Source organism: Triticum dicoccoides, chromosome 5B (assembly GCF_002162155.2).
Source record: "Triticum dicoccoides isolate Atlit2015 ecotype Zavitan chromosome 5B, WEW_v2.0, whole genome shotgun sequence".
NCBI classification, from domain to species: domain Eukaryota; kingdom Viridiplantae; phylum Streptophyta; class Magnoliopsida; order Poales; family Poaceae; genus Triticum; species Triticum dicoccoides.
Window position 1 is genome coordinate 268,046,710 of NC_041389.1, and position 21,223 is coordinate 268,067,932.

Consider the following 21,223-nt stretch of genomic DNA (forward strand, 5'->3'; position numbering starts at 1 on the left):
AGGCAAAACAAGCATAACTTCAAGACTTTAAGCACATACAGAGGAAACTTTATATTATTGCAATTCCTACAAGCATATATTCCTCCATCATAATAATTTTCAGTAGCATCATGAATGAATTCAATAATATAAACAGCACCTAAAGCATTCTTTTCATGATCTACAAGCATAGAAAATTTACTACTCTCCACATAAGCAAAATTCTTCTTATTCGGAATAGTGGGAGTAAACTCAACAAAATAATTATCATGTGAGGCATAATCCAATTGAAAACTAAAATCATGATGACAAGTTTCATGGTTATCATTATTCCTAATAGCATACAAGTCATCACAATAATCATCATAGATAGCAACTTTGTTCTCATAATCAATTGGAACCTCTTCCGATATAGTGGAATCATCACTAAATAAAGTTGACACTCTTCCAAATCCACTTTCATTTTCATCACAATAAGATTCAACATCCTCCAAAATAGTGGGATCACTCCTCCCTAAAGTTGACACTCTTCCAAACCCACTTTCATCAATTTAATCATCATAAATAGGAGGCATGCTTTCATCATAATAAATTTGCTCATCAAAACTTGGGGGACAAAAAATATCATCTTCATCAAACATAGCATCCCCAAGCTTGTGGCTTTGCATATCATTAGCATCATGGATATTCAAGGAATTCATACTAACAACATTGCAATCATGCTCATCATTCAAAGATGTAATACCAAACATTCTAATGCATTCTTCTTCTAGCACTTGAGCACAATTTTCCTTTCCATCATTCTCACGAAAGATATTAAAAAGATGAAGCGTATGAGACAAACTCAATTCCATTTTTTTTGTAGTTTTCTTTTATAAACTAAACTAGTGATAAAACAAGAAACAAAAATATTCGATTGCAACATCTAAAGATATACCTTCAAGCACTCACCTCCCCGGCAACGGCGCCAGAAAAGAGCTTGATGTCTACTGCACAACCTTCTTCTTGTAGACGTTGTTGGGCCCGTAAGTGCACAGGTTTGTAGGACAGTAGCAAATTTCCCTCAAGTGGATGACCTAAGGTTTATCAATCCATAGGAGGCATAGGATGAAGATGGTCTCTCTCAAACAACCCTGCAACCAAATAACAAAGAGTCTCTTGTGTCCCCAACACACCCAATACAATGGTAAATTGTATAGGTGCACTAGTTCGGCAAAGAGATGGTGATACAAGTGCAATATGGATGGTAGATATGAGTATTTGTAATCTGAAAATATAAAAACAGCAAGGTAACTAATGGTAAAAGTGAGCGTAAACGGTATTGCAATGATAGGAAACAAGGCATAGGGTTCATACTTTCACTAGTGCAAGTTCTCTCAACAATAATAACATAGATAGATCATATAACAATCCCTCAAAATGCAACAAAGAGTCACTCCAAAGCCACTAATAGCGGAGAACAAATGAAGAGATTATGGTAGGGTACGAAACCACCTCAAAGTTATTCTTTCGGATCAATCTACTCAAGAGTTCGTACTAGAATAACACCTTAAGACACAAATCAACCAAAACCCTAATGTCACCTAGATACTCCATTGTCACCTCAAGTATCCGTGGGCATGATTATACGATATGCATCACACAATCCCAGATTCATCCAACCAACACAAAGTACTTCAAAGAGTGCCCCAAAGTTTCTACCAGAGAGTCAAGACGAAAACGTGTGCCAACCCCTATGCTTAGGTTCATGGGTGGAACCCGCAAGTTGGTCACCAAAAACATACATCAAGTGGCACGTGATATCCCATTGTCACCATAGATAAGCACGGCAAGACATACATCAAGTGTTCTCAAATCCTTAAAGACTCAATCCGACAAGATAACTTCAAAGGGAAAACTCAATCCATTACAAGAGAGTAGAGGGGGAGAAACATCATAAGATCCAACTATAATAGCAAAGCTCGCAATACATCAAGATCGTGCCATAGAGAGAACACGAGAGAGAGAGAGAGATCAAACACATAGCTACTGGTACATACCCTCAGCCCCGAGGGTGAACTACTCCCTCCACATCATGGAGAGCGCCGGGATGATGAAGATGGCCACTGGTGATGGATTCCCCCTCCGGCAGTGCGCTGGAACGGGCTCTCGAGAGGTTTTTGGTGGCTATAGAGGCTTGCGGCGGCGGAACTCCCGATCTATCTTCTGTTCTGATGTTTTTAGGGTACGTAGGCTTATATAGGCGAAAGAAGTCGGTCGGGGGAGCCTCGAGGGGCCCATGAGAGTGGAGGGCGCGCCCCCCTATCTCGTGGCCTCGTCGAAGCTTCCTTTACTTCAACTCCAAGTCTCTTGGGTCACGTTCGTTCCAAAAATCACGCTGCCGAAGGTTTCATTCCATTTGGACTCCATTTGATATTCCGTTTCTTTGAAATACTAAAACAGGCAATAAAACAACAATATGGGTTGGGCCTCCGGTTAATAGGTTAGTCCCAAAAGTAAATATAAAAGTGTATAATAAAGCCCGTAATCATTCAATATAGATAATAAAATAGCATGAATGCTTCATAAATTATAGATACGTTGGAGACGTATCACTACCTTGTTGACTTGCTGGTTGCTATGAAGACCAAGGTGGGCTCTGGTGCAACCTTCGATGTGTCCAACTGGATGTGGCACGAGATGTACAACATGGTCATCTACAGAAAGGTCCCTATTTATGCTCCGTTTGTCATGTGCTTTCTGAACTCCGTTTGGGTTGTTCGCCGTCCTGGAGAGCTTCTTACTTCCCCAGATAACCTCATCGTGCATGAGGTCAAGCAACTCAAGAACAAGAAGCATAAGGAGCCTCACTTTCCTACTAATGAGCCCGAGGATGTCTATGCCACTTCAGAGGATGAGGACTTTGAGCTGGACCAGGGGCCAAGCCTTCTTGGGTGACCAAGCTCACTGCTAAAGTGAAGAAGACCTTCTGCCTTCAAACTAACATTAGGAATAAGTTGTATAAGGCCCATGTCAATGAGAAGCATGCCAGGCATCGTCAGATTGCTATGATGAAGCACCTCAACATGCACGTGCAGAGTGGATCTGAGAAGAGCATCACCCCTGAGGACCGATGGATCTCCGCGTACAACACTTGGTCAGATGATGAGGCTCCTCGCCAGCCTTCTACCTCCGCTGCCGCTACTGATGATATCATGGAGGATGCTGACAGGGATGATGAGGAGGAGTCAGATGATGATGAGGATCCAGATGCGACCGAGGAGTCAGAGGAGGAGTACTGAGCTTTGGGGCGCTAGCTTCGCTCTCTTCCTTTTTGGTGTCGGGATGCCAAAGGGGGAGAGAGTTCTATTAGGTCTCGGGATTTGCATGGGTTTTTCTCAGGATTTGCATGGGTTTTTATTGGTGTTGGTTCCTTCGTGTGTCGTGTTGAACTTTAGTTTGTGGACCTTGTTGCTTATCTCGACTTGCATGGTGTGAGACATGCGCTCCTCTACTTTTCTTTATTATTATCGTTAATGTTGGTTATTTATCCGTTTAGTCTTTACTCTCTTATTATGCCGTTGTAGTCTTTACTCCCTTATTATGCGCTTATTGCTTATCTTCGCTTGTCTAGAAAGAGTTGTGGGTCTATAAAATCTAGGGGGAGTCTTGCTCCAAATGTGTGCACTTGCATTCCAATAGCAAATTCAAATTAGGGCACACATCTAGGGGGAGTCCCGTCTATATTTTCTAGACCACTCTCTTGCAAATCGTGTTGTTGTCATCATCCACCAAAAAGGGGGAGATTGTAAGGACATTTCCCTACTTTGTGTTTTGGATGATGATGACAACCCTTTGTTGGTCTAATCTTGTGCTAAGTGCTTCAGGTTCTCGGTGATTAGGCTTACATTGGTTAGCTATTCTCTCTGGAAGGAAAAGATCGAAGACGGTGTCTGTCTACGTTTTTATCTCTTTGGTCGTAGGGAACCCGTGCTATTAAGACAGAATCCACTTTGGAAGGAGTTGGGGGAATCTATGCACGTACACTTATGCCTCTCCCACCTTGCCTTCCTAGTTTGTGTGTGTGAGAGAGAGAGCTGCCTTTCATTTTCAACTGTTTGCTGTGTTTTCCCAGCGGTTGTACCGCTCGCTCGAGCGGTTGTACTGCTGGCCCTTGTCACTTACCCAACCACCGCCATAGGGGTGATACCCTGGGGTTGAACAGCCCAGTCATGACCAAGCGGTTGTACCGCTGCTCCTGGGCGGTGGTACCGCCAACATGCTTAAAATTGACTGCGGTGTGTCATTGGCGGTTGTACCGGTCAAGTACCTCTCAACAACCGGTCTGGTTTCTGTTTTGAAGCGGTACTTGGGCGGTGGTGGCTCGGTTGGTCCGGTTGTGCCCCGCACACCGGTACCACCGATGCCCTAAGCGGTTCTTACACTTGGTACTTTGCCATCCAAGTGACCAGGGCCAGGCGGTTGCACGGTGCTATACCGCTCGATTACCGCTCTCAAGGGTGACGCCCTACTGTTTTACAGTGGTGGTTGAGCGGTAGCTGGGCGGTTGTTCTAGTTGCTCTCCAAAATTGGTACTACCGCTTGTTTGTCCAGTTGTACCGCTTGATAGGGTTTCTGCAGGTTAACCGTGAGTCCCGGTGGTACCGGGATGAGGAGCGGTTGTACCGCTGCAGTGCTGTTTTCGCAGTAACGGTTGGATTTTAGGGTTTGCTATATAAGGGTGGTTCTTCCACCTACCACTCCCACATCTTGCCTCTCTCTTTCCACCATTAATGCCCTTCAAGCTTTCTTTGCACGATCTCTCTCTCTCTAGCCACTCAAACTTGTTAATTTGCTAGGGATTGAAGGAGGAGACCTAGATCTACACTTCCACCAAAGGATTCTTGATTCCCCCATACTTTCTTGTGTGGATTTTTTTTACTCTTGGGTGTTTGAGCACCCTAGACGGTTGAGGTCACCTCAGAGCCACATTCCATTATGGTGAAGCTCTGTGGTTTCGCTGGGAGCCTCCAATTCGGTTGTGGAGAGAGCCCCAATCTTGTTTGTAAAGGTTCGGTTGCCGCCTTCAAGGGCACAAATAGTGGAATCACGACATCTCGCATTGTGTGAGGGCGTGGGGAGAATACGGTGGCCCTAGTGGCTTCTTGGGGAGCATTGTGCCTCCACACCGCTCCAACGGATACGTACTTCCCCTCAAAGGGAAGGAACTTTGGTAACACATCCTCGTCTCCATCGATTCCACTTTTGGTTATCTCTTACCTTTACTTGTGCAAGCTATTTTGTGTTATGTCCCTTGCTTGCTTGTGTGCTTGTTGTTGTTGCATCATATAGGTTGCTCACCTAGTTGCATATCTAGACAACCTACTTTGATGCAAAGTTTAATTTGGTAAAGAAAAGCTAAAATTGTTAGTTGCCTATTCACCCCCCCCCTCTAGTCAACCATATCGATCCTTTCAGGTATGCATATCCTTTTGCAGATAAAACATATTCTTGATCCTTCCACATCTTGTTCTTCTTCTTAAGTTTAGGGCTTGGATCCCAACGAGAGTGAGTACAAGCACCAAGAAGAATACCATATCCACCAGCATGCAAATTCTCCTCCTACTCAGCTTCATCATTAGCATCAAAAACTTTGACCTTCTTGACAAGAAAAATCACACATGGGTGGGAACACATGGTGCCGATTTTTCATAAGCACAGGAGACACCTCAACAATAAGGGTAGTAATATAGGGGGCATTGATAGGCACCTTGTGGTTGATCACCACACTGTACATCATCTCATGCCACATAAAGTCCATCACACCAATATTGCCCTTACTAGACTCTCAGAAAGTGCAGTACATTAAGTATAAGAAGGCCACGAATCTTATTCTTGTCACCAACTTTGACAGCCACAGTCTCACAGAAGACCTGATGCATGATGTAGTAGAATGGTAAAAGAACCGTAATAATGGCAACATTGCCTTTACCAGGATAAAAGGCTACAAGATGCTTGAGAAACACACCTCGGTCGTGAATCTTGTGGCACGCTCAACAGAGATAGCGGTATACTCGTAGCCAAGTAGACTAGAAAGTACAAACAGAGGAGCAAACACCCTCTCACGACCACACATCCAAGTCATCGTCTTGGCCTCATCGAACCCAAGTGCACAGTGGCTTAGAAATGAGCCACCAGTGGAGTAGAGACATCATGCTGAAATAACATTATTGGGAGAAGGTCAAGTTTGAGACAACATGGTATGGTAGGAATGCAGCACAACTTGTCAAGTGGACAAATTGTCTTATGGGATGGGCTTGGTCCATGCGCGCAAGAGTTGGGTGCATCAAAGATTCAGGCGGAATCACTATCTGGGTCCAGGTCAGGTAGGTGACTCTCTGGACTAGTTTGTAGCATAGGGGAAATGTCGTAGTCGATCTCTCTTTGTTGGCATACGATGGTAGCGTCCTTAATGTGCTGGTGCTAAGAGAGAGCGAGGCACGCATGGTAAATTGGTATGCCCCCACAAGGTTTTAATCTATTCAAATAGTCGTGTCTGCGGTTATGAACGACTTGGAGATTGTCGCTTGATCATCAAAACTTTAATGAATACTTTAAAATTGCCAGGTAGTGTGAGTGCCATGGATTGCTTCCTAACTGGTGAGTCGAGGGGGTATTCATAGTAGTGTATTGTTGTGGTGGTCGAGGATAGATGGTACTCAATCTCATGTTTCTCATCTTATACTCTCAATAGTTGCTCCACTTCTGCTTATAGTAGTGCATTAGGGTTTGCTGCTTTCTGCTCAAACGGTCCACAAATAGCCCTCATTAACACATGTGTATCTAGAATTATTCTGATGTAAGTATTGCAAGTACCTTTGTACTCACCTTGCTTTATTTATTGTTTTGATGTGGATGATGCAAAACAGATGGTAGCATTTGGAACATGTGATCTTTAGTGGTGAAAGACAACGTTAGTTATGGTTATCCTAGACAGTGGCCTGGGAGGATTACGGTCGCCATATGCTTTATTTTAGCCTTCCTAAGGCATTTGTTAAAATTACATGTGTAAGTTATATTTATGTTTCCGCTCTGAGATTTACAACTTATTGTGAGATCCTTGTTTGTATTAGTTAATTTGCAAAACTTTACTATTTCAAATTTGTTGTCTATATATGTTGCAGTTCTGTTGTAGAGTTATATGTTGTGTTACATGTTGTTTCACCCACATAGCATGCATGTTACATGTATGTATATAACTTGCATGTTGTGTGGAGGGGCTTGGAATCTTTGATATGCATTTGCTGATGGAATGACTATATTTGCACACATCTCTGATGTCAGGTCCTGACATGTAGGCTTTGACCCAAATGGCCCTGAGGCACAAGGTTAGCTCTGGAAGGATGAGCCAGTGCCAAATAGCGAGTCAGCATCGGGCCTTGAAGTCAGGCCTAAATGCTCTGGGCAGATGTACCTGGATGCCTCGGATCCAACCCAAAAGCAGCAAGAAGAGGAGCCAAAGGCTCTAGCTGGGTCATCACCCGCTGCCAGAGCACCAACCGGGAACTGGGTACCCCGGAGACTTCAATCCTTTCCTGGATACTCCAGTACACACTCGAGAGCAACCAGAGGCTGACCCGGAGACTTCGGCTCCAGCCCAAGAAGGCCCAGAGGAAATTGCGGGCTCCGATTGAAAACAACTCCTTTTCTGGCACCGCAAATGCATGAATGGAGATTCCGACCAACTTGAAGTTGCACTTTTACAACTTTTGGCTTGGGGAATTCGTTGAGCTATTTGGCTGTGGGGTTCGTTTTAGGAAATGGGGTGTCTTGATCATGACTTGAGCTTGTCCTTTTCCTCCCAACTATACCCTTTTAATAGTGCATAGTCAAGAACAAAAAAGGAAGGTAAACTAGCTATCCATCACAAAGTCCTTCAAGACATGGTAAAATGTCAATTTTTTTCTCTCCATCATGCCTTGCATAAACCCGAAATATCTAACATGACGTTAATCAAGTATGCTAGAATATGAATTTTTTTTCGTACGACAATTCCGTTTGACCAATTAAGGTAAATGCTGAGACATTCTCTCACGAGTAATACCATGTCCTCACATAATGAGTTGAATTCATTTGGTAAGTACTCTCCACTACGATCTGAATTAACTCGTTTGATTTGATTTTCAAGCTAATTTTTAACTTTTACATGTTGTAAAGTAGTGTAGAGCCTTATCTTTAGTTTTGAACAGATACGGGTAGCAAAATCTAGTGAAATCATCTATCAACGTCATTAAGTATTTTTTTCACCTTTTGTCAACACAACATTGATTTTACATAGAACATAATGTATGCCCTTCGTAGTGCTCCATGGTGTGCATGTGTTAAGCATGCCACATAAGCAAAAAAATTAACATGGTAAAGCAATTAAGGAGGATAGAAAACACTTCAATAACCAAGAAGAAACAATGTTAAGCACGCGGATCTATACAAAACACTTAAATAAAGGAAGTTCACCAATGCATGAGAGAATTTAGGTTTTTCTTGCGAGGTTGGAGAGAATTTAGCTGTTAAATAATTAAACAAAGAAAGCTTAGGTACAACAAGTTAAGCATATACACATTGCGGACTTTAGTTGTTAAACACTTCAATGAGTTTAGCATCTCATCTAAGCACTTGTGCATTGGAAGAGACCTAAGCTTCAAGGGTGTCAAGTTCATCTTACCCGTAGACAATAAACCTGTGCGGCGCAAGGTTGCATATATATCACACAACCTTGACATTTAGAGCGCCTTCCCTAAAATAAAACTCAAGATTAAATGTATTTTAGCAAAGTCTGGTTGACAACTAAAATTACTTTTGTAAAAATAAAAATAAATTATTTTTGGAAAAAAAACTCTCTTCGTAAAGAAACATAAGAGCGTATGAATGAAAAGGTGATTGCGCTTAGTCCTAGCCATGGGCAGCCCGGCCCGACGCTGCTTCCGGGCCGGGCCTGGGCCTAGGTTTTGAGCCCATAGGTCAGGCCGGGCCGTGGCCCGCTGTTTTTGCGCTTTACTGAAGAGGTCTGGCGGACTTTGTAGTGGCGGGCCAGGCTTGGGCCTGAAAAGTAGGCCCGACGGCTGGGGCAGGCTGGGCTCGGGCCTGAGTTTTCTACCTCGGGCTTAGTCGGGCCCGGCCGGCGGATGGCCAGGTATAATTTGCGCTAGACAAGGAAGAGAGTCGTGGGCGTCGCGGTCGGGGGCACGGACGCGGACGCCGGAGCAACGGCCGCTTTCTCGTGCCCTTTGCTTCCTTCCTAAACCTAACCAAGCAAGCAGCCCTAACCGATTGCCGTCTCCATCCGCGTTCATCCAGCCAGGGCATCCTTTGCCGCTAAGCAAGCGACACCTCGGGCGGGTTCGAGGCGGCGAGGGCTTGCGCGACGAGGATGACTGTAATGCTCTAGCCCCGGTGATCTCTGCCGTTTCAGATTGGGGAACTCGATTTCGATTTCGACCCCAGTGCTGGATTCGTCGATGGTGGGGGTGCTGTCGAATCGGGTGGACCGGGAGGCCCTCGCCGCCGGGGATCACATCTACTCGTGGAGAACCGCCTACATCTACGCCCACCACGGTCGGTAATCCCCTCATTCTTCCCCCCCAACCAGTCTCCCCTAACTATATCTGTCAATTGGTTCGTTGGTTGGCCGAGGATTAATTAAGCACCCTGCCACCATTAATCTCACGCCTGGTCCTCCGGGGTCACCTTGAAGACGCCCTGCAACAATAGATGTTAGGTTTGCCGGCTACAGATTGCGACGTGGGTCTGGGCTGCCCCCCCTGTTGAGGAAAAATTTCGTCAAATGACGGTCACCTTGAAGACGCCCTGCAACAATAGATGTCCTCATCTCTTAATCAGACTATTCGGCGGCCTCCCTCTGCAATGCCTTTTACCTAAATGGGGACTTAGGTTTGCCGGCTACAGATTGCGACGGGGGTCTGGGCTGGGCTGGCCCCCGTTGAGGAAGATTTTCGTCGAGTGATGAGGAGGGTTGTTCCCAATAACCATGCTCTTGCAAGTGTTGCTCTTCAGCGAAGAAGGATCGGCTCATTCTTGCTTCGCAGAGTGCGTCTGGGTTCATCAACTGTGGATGCCTATGCTTCAGCGCAGCACGATTGGCCACCTTTCCTTTAACCCAGCAGCACCAGCACCACTGGAGGCATGGTGGATGGGGCGCGGATGCGAATCCAGAAGGGGAACACATGATTTTTCAGACACCACGGTAATCATGGTCGTCTGGTATATCTGGAGTTTTGGGTAGGATCTCCTCTGCTATGTTGGATGTGGCATCAAGGATCCTAGTGAGGCAAGCACTCAGGTCAGGCTGGCGCAAAGGGGTTGGCAAGTTTTATGTGACTCAGATATAGCAGAAATTGTTCGTGTGGTTGTTCAATCTGGAGTTCTGGACTGTTAAGAATCTACGGCAAGCTTTGGCCATCCCGTGCATTTGTAATTTGGCTTTCGACCGCTTTCTAATTTCTATGTAATACAAAGGCCTGCAAAGCTTTTGCCGTTTTCTTGACTAGTGGGCTTTGAATGGCATCTTATAGATTGCTATCTTCCTTCTCAAGCCGCATTTCACTCACGCTCGTGCTGCCTGTGCTTGCTAGTTTTCTCCATGCATAAGCTCCTTACTGCAATACTTGTTCGTGATGTCTTGTACACATGTGCTAATATGTTGTCATAAATAATACAGTAGTACTGACTAGTTTGATCTTCCATTTTTCAGGGATATATGCTGGAGATGGAATGGTTATCCATTTTACGAGAGCGGCTGGACATGAAATTGGAACAGGAACATTCTTAGACAAGTTTCTGTTCAGCTCATCGCCGACTACGGCAGATGGCCCTCCTTGCGAGAAATGTGGGCACCTCATCAAGCCTCAGGGCGTCATAATGTCCTGTCTCGATTGCTTCCTGGACGGGGGCAGTCTCTACCTCTTCGACTATGCTGTGTCGCCCCCTTTCTTCCTCGCCAAAGCACGTGGAGGAACGTGCACTATGGCACCCTCTGACGCTGCAGCTTGTTGTCCACCGTGCCAAACACCTCCTCAACAATGGCTTTGGCATGTATAGCCTGTTTAAGAACAACTGTGAGGACTTCGCGATATACTGCAAGACGGAACTGCTCGTCGAGACTGCTTACAGCGTTGGGCGCAGTGGGCAGCTGGCGTCCCTGACGGCTGCTTTCAGCGCGGTGGCTTCTTCGCCGCTGCGTTTCCTGACAACTAGTGCTAGCGGTCTGGCAATTGTGACAAGCGGCATGTACTGCGTGGGGCGATATGTGTCAGACATGGGTGTTCGCCGTGATGTGATCAAGGTGCCTGTGGAAAGGCTTGTAGAGCACTGGGTGAACAATGTCACTCCTGCTCTTCCTCAAGGGGCCACACAGCCGGAGACGGCAACGCCAGGAGGCTCGCCGCTGCTACCAGGGGAAGGGGAGCTTGCTAAAATGGCAACACCAGGAGGCTCGCTGGAGCTACCAGGGGAAGGGGAGCTTGCTAAAACGGCAACACCTGGAGGCTCGCCGGAGCTACCAGGGGAAGGGGAGCTTGCTAAAATGGCAACACCAGGAGGCTTTCCGGAGCTACCAGGGGAAGGGGAGCTTGCTAAAACGGCAACACCAGGAGGCTCGCTGGAGCTACCAGGGGAAGGCGAGCTTGCTAAAACGGCAACACCAGGAAGCTCGCCGGAGCTACTAGGGGAAGGTGAGCTTGCTAAAGCGGCAACACCAGGAGGCTCGCCAGAGTTACCAGGGGAAGGGGGACTCGCTAAAAAGGACAGCCGTATTTAGCTGCGGTATTGCCGTTTGTCAATTTGTCTTTGTGAGGATTGCTGCTCAATTTCCTTATCAGTGTGTTCCATGCAATTCTTAATGTAAATTAATCTACCTCTGAAAGAGGTTGGTCGACTGGTTGTGACGATTTGCTGCTTAATCCACTTATTAGCTTGCTGCCTGTTCATGTAAATTAATCTACCTCCGAAAGTAGTAATACATCTATTTCGCTTGTATGGAATGTTATGATGTAAGGTGGGAACTTATAGCCAAGATTTGTCTTGGCACAAATTTGTATTAAACCATGTGATGTCATATATTTGTTGGTTCCATCATAATATCCATTGTTTTGTGTGCTCTTCCCCTTCCACAAGTATCCAATGGAGTTTCTGGTGCTTCCTGAAGCCTTTTCCTCGCAATAATGTATAGTATCACCTCTGTTCCGAATCAGTTTTAGATATTTCAATATGGACTATATACGTGCTGAAATGAATGAACAAGCACACCAAACACGTTCTTCAAAAAACACACACTAAAACACATTTATGTACATGTGATTCAGAAAAAAGTTAGAACATCTTATAACACGGAACGGAGGGAGTAACTCTTATGTTCTATCATCGTACTGTTCATGAATTCCTTCCCCAACTATGCTAGCATGTCCTTTCTCAGTTGCAGTTTTGTAATGCTACATATATTGATCATTATGTTATTTACAGCATTTTCTAAAATGTCACACAGGAACGTTATGGAGAGGATTCTCCTTGCTGCAGTCTACACCGTACTAATTGTGGCTACTTTTTATCCTCGGTAATAACTCCAGAACTTCCGTAAGTTTCTCCAATATTCGATCGACAAAATTAGGATAGAGTTATAAACTGATCTATCCATGTTTTACTGTGTGCGTGTGTGTGCGTTTTCTTTTTCAGTTTCTTTCTCACACGTATATTCCTAGGATAACTTCCTTTGGATCAGTCTCTATCATCCATGAAGGCCTGCCAATCCAAGTGATATAACTATGTCAGCTACATAAACATTACGAGTTAACCACTTAAAATTGTGAAATCGGGTAGAGGAAATCACTTGTTCATCACGAAGTTTGTTGTTCCTTGGGACGCACGCTCCAGAAGCAGCTTCCTTGATTCAATTGCTATTCCCTCTGGCTGCATTACAAATAATTGAGATGATCTTAGAAAGTATGAATTAAGTTCTCTTATTTCTGTGAGGCGCGAAGGAATTTTTTTCTTGCAACTATTCCATTAGTTTTCCTTCTATCGGAGCACTACTCACCTCTTCCGGAAACCAAACACCTGGTTGTGTGCTTCCCTCCAGAACTGCTTGAACAAATGCAGCCGTTGAATGGCCCACCGATCTGCAAGTCCAACATAAGATGCTTATATGAGATGTAGATAGATTGACCAGAATAATATTGGGTACTTCTGAACTGAAAAGTACACCAGAACTTGTAAAATGAGCCATACAGTAAATATTGCCTAAATCTCGAGTATAAATTCCTAGGATTTGAGTTGTAAGTTCTGAGTATAACTTTTTCTGACAGTTGTGTTGTAACAGGTATTGCATGAAATCTGCATCGATCATTTCAAGTATTAAGAACAGATAAAGAAATCTCATTAGGTAGATGATCTCTCAGTTTAAATAGGCATGATTATAGAATTGTTTCCACCTAAACAAGTTTTGAAACCAATGGAAACTCTTGAATGCCGACTATAATTTCCTGGGACTCTGCTTTACTTGGAGGAAATTAATGTTAGGCTCAATACAGACGATGGGCAAATAATCTGATAGCTGGAAATAACTAATGGTAAATATCAATTAGGTAACGGATTTTGAGCATGCTCAATTGCTCATCCAGAAATGTGCACTTACACAGATAGTTTTCTATGAGAAAATAATCCAATAGTATTTCGGCCATTCGAACACTCCAAGTCTACCTGCACAAACAAAATAAGTTTGATCCAACAATATCATCAGTAGTTTCGCGTACTGCTCTGGACACAGCTTCAGTGGAATTAGTATGCTCTTACTACAGACCCTACGTGAGTACTAGTATGCTCTTACTGTAGACACAGCTTGAGTACGAGTAGTATGCTCTTACTGTAGACACAGCTTGAGTACGAGTAGTATGCTCTTACTGTAGATACAGCTTGAGTACGAGTAGTATGCTCTTACTGTAGACACAGCTTGAGTACGAGTAGTATGCTCTTACTGTAGATACAGCTTGAGTACGAGTAGTATGCTCTTACTGTAGACACAACTTGAATAACATTACAATGACTTGAATACAATTCTGAAATAGAGATAAAGGAAATACTTACTCTCATGGACACACGCTCTCCTACAATGCCATCAATGGCTCGAACAAGGGGATCAATTTCTTTAACCAACTTTCCAACCTTATCTTTATCCCTTAACAACTCCTAAAAAGGATCAAGTTGAAGTCAAGTATATATACTGCAAACTGGTACCAGCTCAACTACATCCTTAATATTGATACTTTTTTTCATCCCATTGACACAGATCGTATTGGTTAATTGCTTAAATTGCAGGAAAATACATGCTACTATATGTTTGCAACTTCCAATATCTTCAATTGGTATCACTAGAATAGCAATGTGAGCTTGAATGAAGGAACTTCATAAAGAGATAACTGAGAACTGGGAAGAATACATACAACAGGTAAAAATTTAGCGAAAGCCTCCATTCCCCAATTCCAGAAGAAAGGAGCAGTACCAAATCGAGCACTGACAGTTGGGACACCTAAAAATTTATGAGCACTCTTCACTTCAGGCAAATTCCTGAAATAGACGACAATGCATTTGCGGTATGTCAAAAGGCAAGCTATGATAAATAATAGTAGTGCATTTTTTTTACCACACTGGCTTCTGGTTTGTCAATTATAAGATAATGCCCAAAGTACTTACAGTAAGTAAACATCTCTCTTTCTGACCCCTTTTCCGAAATCAATGTTGAGAACTCCACTGTAGGGCTTCAATTTGATTTCTTCTCCTAAATAGGTAATTAGAATGAATTCATCATCTTTTCATCCTCACCGAGGAAGACCATAGGTGATTATTAACGAAAATTTCAAAAATACCTTTGTTATATGCAATTACATCCTCCCCAAGAAGCAGAAAACTTGTCGCCAATATTGTTGGGCCAGCACCACCAGAGCCTGCAGTATAATAGAAGAATCTAAAAAGGATTTAGCAATGTGGCCATAAATATGAGCCCGTAGGAATACTAGTAAGTAGTAAGGTCTGACATGAATAGATGCATCGAGAGTCAAATCAAACCACCCCTTCTGTCCTTAATGCCTAATTTGATTTTTTTTTCCTTTTCCAGAAAATATAGAACTCCCCTAACCTTAGTCTTTCAGGCTCTCCATCTTCACTTCTTGCAGCACTCACAAGCTCAGCAGCCATCACTGTTAGAAAACAATACAGCACACGAATAAGCACTAAATGTTTAAGATGTGGCATTCTTCTCGTTCTCGATATCTGCAGCTATTCCTTAAATGAAGCATCGCGGTCCATAAAAACCACACACACTTTCGTAATGGAATAATGCATATGTGATCTAGTTTAGTACTTCGTTCCTTGGTTACATGAGGACATGGTAGTTATGTAACACTGCAATTTATATTAACATAGTTTCCGACAGCTTCACGTGTACGTATCTTTCGACTTTGACATATGAATACATGACACGAATCAATTTGGTGAATCCGCTCACAGTTACCGTGTTCCACCTTTTTACAGCACTAGCTTTGATTCATGCAATTTCTTTCCATTTGGGTACTGTTTAAAGAAACATTGCACCGAGCATTACTTTGGAATAGCATGTCATTGTCTTTAGTTACTACTATCAAGTTACGCAGTAGAGCAACAGCAAACATGGACATTTGTGGCAACGAATGGAAACAAGTCAAAGAGCATATAGCAATTACTGGAGATGTGGATGAAAAAAGTAGCAAGTCAAATTGATGGTGTTGTATGCCATGAATGTGAAGTAATACCATTGCTCACTCCAGGATATATGCCAGCGGTTGTAATAGCTGGAACACCTTGAGCTTTTGCTTCTTCATGAAAAGCTTTGGCTCTCCATGAATAGTCCATATCATCACAAACATCGATATATGCGGTCTGTTCACAAAAACTTAAGTGAGCCAACGGCCATTTCAGTTATTAAGTAAAATATCACCAAGTTCAAGGGATGCCGCAAAACTTATGCAGTTGTCCTCAGGGACAGGATGTTTTTAGCCACCTTAGTCGAAATCGCCGCTCGCAGGACGGTGCATTCAGCCTCCCTTTGGAAAGGCCCGGCAGTATGAACAACCAAGTCCACATCTGGGGAAAGTTCAAACCATTAGTCAGTTATATGTCCCGAGCCCCGTGGAGGAAAATTACACGTCTGTCTCAATGAAGCACAACATTAGCAAGTTTTGGTATAATTTGCATTACTGACCCTCTAGCGCTTTCTCCAACATGGCTGCGTTGCCAGTATCAATCTTCACAAACTCGGATTGCTCGCCAAGCTCAGATGCCAAAGATTCACCTTTCTCCCTGGCAAATTATAAGGCATATATGAACAGAGCGAAACTATATATTAATTGGCTCAAATGTGTCAAGCTGCTAACTTATTATATATCGAACTAAGAGGCGGTTCTCATTTGCAGCTGATGGAATGCGAGTGAACTGAAGGATGTGGCAGTTACCGGTTCCTGCCGCCGATGAGGATGTTAAGGTCGGGACGGAGCTTGGAGAGCGCGGTGGCCGTGGAGCCGCCGACGCGGCCGGTGCCGCCGAGCACGAGCACGCGGGCGCTCGAGCGCGGCTTGCTCGGGGCAGCGGGCGCGGTGGCGGTGGAGGACGCGGCGGCAGGAGGGGTGCGGAGTGGCATGCATGCTCTGACCATGGCGGCCATGCTGCTGCACTGGGCTGGTGTTACGCGCGGCGGTCTGAGCCACCCATGCCAACAGGGGGACGAGAGGGTAGAGCCGTGGTTCGTGCAGGGGTGCGTGGATGTTGTTTAGCGGAGACGTGGAGGCTTGTGGGCCGTCGTCGATCAAACCTGCTCTATCAAAAGCAAAAGCAAAACGAAGGGCATGTTTGGTTAGCTGCACCGATTTTCGGTGGTTGCATGTAAAAAACAAGTCAGGCTAAGTGAAAACTGGTTGAGAAAATACAGAGTAAAATACGACATTTGCGTGTTGTTTGGTTGTCTGTATATGAGATTTTGTCATCATCAAAGCAATTTCCACCCGATGTTTGCTTGCATACATGCATAATAATTAAGAGTTAACAACTACAGTTAACAGAGAGATTACAGTAGAACGCACACGTGCTTCGACCGCAGACAGGACGACTACGGTAGAGGGAACCACGGGCACGACTAGTGGTCGGCGCCAGCGCCGGTGCCGGTGTACTAGCAGTCGCCCATCATCGCTGTCAATGAGGCCGGGCGTCACCTTCTCCAACTAGCTCATCTCCCGAGACGAGGGTCTACACTGCGACTTCGCATGCCTCCTCTATGACAACCTCTGCGGCAAGCTCGACAAGTCCTATGTTTTCAAGATCGTGTCCGAGGCCGTGGATATCGAGAGGGAGTTTGTCTGTGATGCGCTCCCCTGCGCGCTCGTCGGCATGAACGACGACCTCATGAGCCAGTACATCGAGTTCGTTGCCGACAGCCTGCTCATGGCGTTGGGATGCAAGAAGCTGTACAATGCCACCAACCCATTCAACTGGATGGAGCTCATCCCCTGCAGGGCAAGACCAACATATTCGAGAAGCGCGTCAGCGAGTAGCAGAAGGCGTCCGTCATGTCCAACCTCAACGACGGCGTCATGACCCACAATGTCTTCAACATCGACATGGACTTATGATCAGTCTGAGGTCAGACAGCGAGGTGAAGCTACTCGTCAAATGAAACTTTAAACGGTCGACCGTGTGCCACGAATTTGTCAAAATTCGTCCAAAAAGGATCCAAATATAAACACGAAATTTAACATATACAGTGAACGAAACTATGATCCAATCGCCTGAATGGAATCAGAACATTGAGGTGCATCTTTTTCGTGTATAGCTTATCTCAAATCGAAGCATGGTTGTGTAGAAAAGAAGAGGCTAAGTGAAGAAGATTAAGAACCTGATTACCTGCAAACACCTACAACCAAAGCTACCCAAGTGCGCTCGAGAGTATCGCTTGGGCCTGCCTACCTGGAAACTGCTGATTAATTCCCAGCGATGCAGGCCCAGATATGCTTTAAAAATCATATGCTATACAAGCCCAACAATATTTGCATGTAACCAAACAACCAAACACCAAAAATATGTTGTATACAACGGTCTGGTTGCGCTTTTATGGGCAACCAAACGCACCCCAAAATAAATGATATGTCCGGAGACCTTTGCTTGAGGCATCCAACGTGCTTCATCAAATCACCCACAAACATCTGGACTCCAGACACTTTGGTGATCCAACATCGTGCATCAAATATCACTTGTAAAAAATATATGTGCATTAAATTCGTCTAAACACGTTCGAACGTCTGAAATCTAACAAACCAGGAGCAAAAGCTGGGGGAGAATGTTTGGTCATCCGCTCCAACCAAAAACTCCATCTGGAGCCTCGTTTTTCTCAGTTCGTCCCTCCCCCTTGCTCTGTATCCACATTGTCAAAGGTCACCACCCAGGCTTTGTCAGGTCGCCACCGCTCCATTTGGATGCCCGCCTCACTTTGTGAGGCCTTCCATCTCCCCTGGCCCGGCCGCCGCACATGTACTATCTACCCCTAAAGATGTCATCCATGGCAGACACCATGCCCGAAAACTGCTCGACCAGATACCATAGCCAAAAAAATTGGCTACTTTTTTCTTATTTTGAAGCAAACCCTATGCATTTGGACACAGGGTACTTCTACGTCGACTTCATGGATTCATTCTCATCCTATTATGATGCATATGAGGATGAAACGATGATCATGGAGGCGTTCTTGAAGATGCGGACCATGCGGAGGAGCTTGTTCTCAAATTCAAAGGATCAATTATGGGACATCGAGTGTTGAACCGGACTAGGGCATGAGGCATATGATGCTAGTGGACAACTACTTTGTCCCCGATGCGCTATTCGAGCCCTATTTCCATCATCAATGTTGGAAGTGGCGAAATGTGTTTGATTGCCTCTACAATGGTGTCTGAGCATGTGATTACTACTTCATCTTGAAGAAGGATGCTATTGAAACCATTGAATTCTCTGGTTACAAGAAGTGCACCGCTGCATAGAGGATGCTTTGCCTATGGTATGGTTGCAGATTCGTGGAACGAGTATCTTTGGATGTCCAAACTCACATGCCTCGAAACCACGGCCAGGTTTGCTACTACAGTGGTCAAGGTTTAGACAGGGGGTGCTTGAGGGAACAATTTTCGAAGACACCACAAATAATGAGGACATGTCTACCTTGAATACGACCAAAAATATTGTATACATGCATATTTGTGAGGTGATTTCTTATAAGAATTATGCAATAATTTATTTATATTATTCGAAACAAAAATACTTCACCTATTTTTATTTCATGCCTAAATGCATAATTGCTGAACACTTGTACGAACCTAAAGTAAAAGGAAAAGATTATTTGTTGTTCAAGAAGTCGTCTTGCGTCAAATTAAATGATTTTGCACTATTCAAAAAGTCCTCTCATGTCACTTTTATTCCAAAAGAAGATAGAGTCCAAGTCCCGACGTTCTGAACTCAGATTCGGACTGCACATATATACCTGACTCAAAACGCCAAGAACTCTTTCATCCAGACTTCGAATTGGGTGATTCTTTTTTTTGTTGGAAGGTTTATTTCGTGCACTTTTTAACCCAATTGGATTCACCTTCAAATTCGTCTAGAGCATTGAGATATTGACAAAACAATCTCACGCTACAGCAGAATCCGAGTCAAACTACAAGTCCAAAGGTGTTGCATCACCTCCACTTGGACCCATTCGCCTTATACGATCTAGGGTTAGTTTTAGGCTGCTTTGGGATGTCATCCCACCTCCTTGGCCGCCACCCCTTGCTCATATATAAGTAGATTAATCTAGTAGCTTTTTCATTGGGTTTTGTTTAGTTAAAAGTTAGCCAACCGAACTTCGTGTACTTTGTTTGTGTCCAAAGACCAGACCAAGAATGCTTTCGGATACCCACTTTTATCAATACTTCATGTATATCTGTAATATTCAGATTGCATTATCATATTCTTGTTTGTTCTTTGATTGCATGCAGGAATAGACCTTCATGGTCAGGCTGATCGTGCTTCCGGCATCGTCAGTAACCTCAGGAGATTGGTTTAGCGATTGCTAAGGCGCAATGTGGGTGCATGTTTGCAGTCGGATCGTCAAAGTTGCTCCTCCTCGTTCATGCCAAAAATTTCACCCGTTTCCAGCTCCTACTCGACGAGTCTGGTGGACTAGACTTCGAGAATGCGGTCTGGCACTCACTCAGATCACTCAGATCACGGTGTCCCCGTCAGTGCCCTCCTTCCCTCGCACCAGCGAGATGCTCATCTTCTTACTCTCACACAAACACCCGCTCGACGAACCTCACGTAGCCACCTTACTCCTCTTCCGTTTTGGTGGCCATGCGCCTAATTTTCGCGTTTGTCGCTCGGCTGCAACGGTTTTCACTTTCGATGCCGCGCCCGCTGCCATCACAACTCTTCTTGCGGCATGCTCGCCGATCTCCTCGCGACACTACTACGCCACCGTCTCCATCAAGCATCCATCCTTCTGCCGTGCCTCGCCTCAACAACAAAAAAACTAACATGACGGCACTCTTGGCGCCGCCCTCTGTATATGCATATATACTTGTACTTTAATCTACATCCATCTATTCTCTAGTCTTTAGGGTTTTAGTGTTGGACATGACGGCTCCCCTATACATCTATATATTAGCACTGGATGCATGTGAATATACTTCTGTTGTATCCTATCATCTCTCTCTCTCTCTCTTTTGAAAAGGAGGAAGGCCCCCGCCTTTGCATCTGGTGTGATGCATGCAGCCACTTTATTAATTATCACAAAAACCTTACAATGTAGTATATCAGTAAGTCTGAAGCCACCATCTTGACAATATTTGTCGCTATTTCTATCCACTTGATGAAAGGATGCCGATAGACTGAGCCTAATACCAAATAGACCTCGCACCAAAGCCTAACATCTAAAACTAGAGACCCCAGCCAAACCACATACCTGGTCTAGGGCACACACTAGTCCGACGCACTCTAAGAGGCCGCTGCCGCCGTCTTCCACCGATCCATCTTCAGAACAGGTACTGACGCCACGACCTTGGCAAGTCTGTCATCGACGCCACCACGACGGCAGACAGCGCCATCCTCCTGTGTGAATCCGCGTACACACATCGAACGGCGAGACTCCACTGCG

The 21,223-nt window shown here is 44.6% G+C and overlaps 1 protein-coding gene and 2 pseudogenes across 1 annotated transcript; 2 read left to right on the top strand and 1 right to left on the bottom strand.

Annotated features, from left to right (window-relative positions):
• The first annotated feature begins 9,197 nt into the window (after positions 1-9,197).
• Positions 9,198-12,078, top strand: LOC119308347 (annotated as a pseudogene).
• Positions 12,079-12,330: 252 nt separating this feature from the next.
• LOC119308346 lies at positions 12,331-16,771 on the bottom strand. Its single transcript, XM_037584465.1, has 13 exons — positions 16,509-16,771; positions 16,259-16,356; positions 16,058-16,140; positions 15,810-15,936; positions 15,158-15,218; positions 14,889-14,986; positions 14,716-14,800; positions 14,466-14,589; positions 14,110-14,211; positions 13,661-13,725; positions 13,064-13,145; positions 12,857-12,936; positions 12,331-12,768 (listed from the first exon to the last, which is right to left on the bottom strand). The coding sequence occupies exons 1-13, from the start codon at positions 16,715-16,717 to the stop codon at positions 12,711-12,713; spliced, it is 1,272 nt and encodes a 423-aa protein (XP_037440362.1). The 5' UTR covers positions 16,718-16,771; the 3' UTR covers positions 12,331-12,710.
• Positions 16,772-17,244: 473 nt separating this feature from the next.
• On the top strand, positions 17,245-17,678 carry LOC119309377 (annotated as a pseudogene).
• The last annotated feature ends 3,545 nt before the right edge of the window (positions 17,679-21,223 follow it).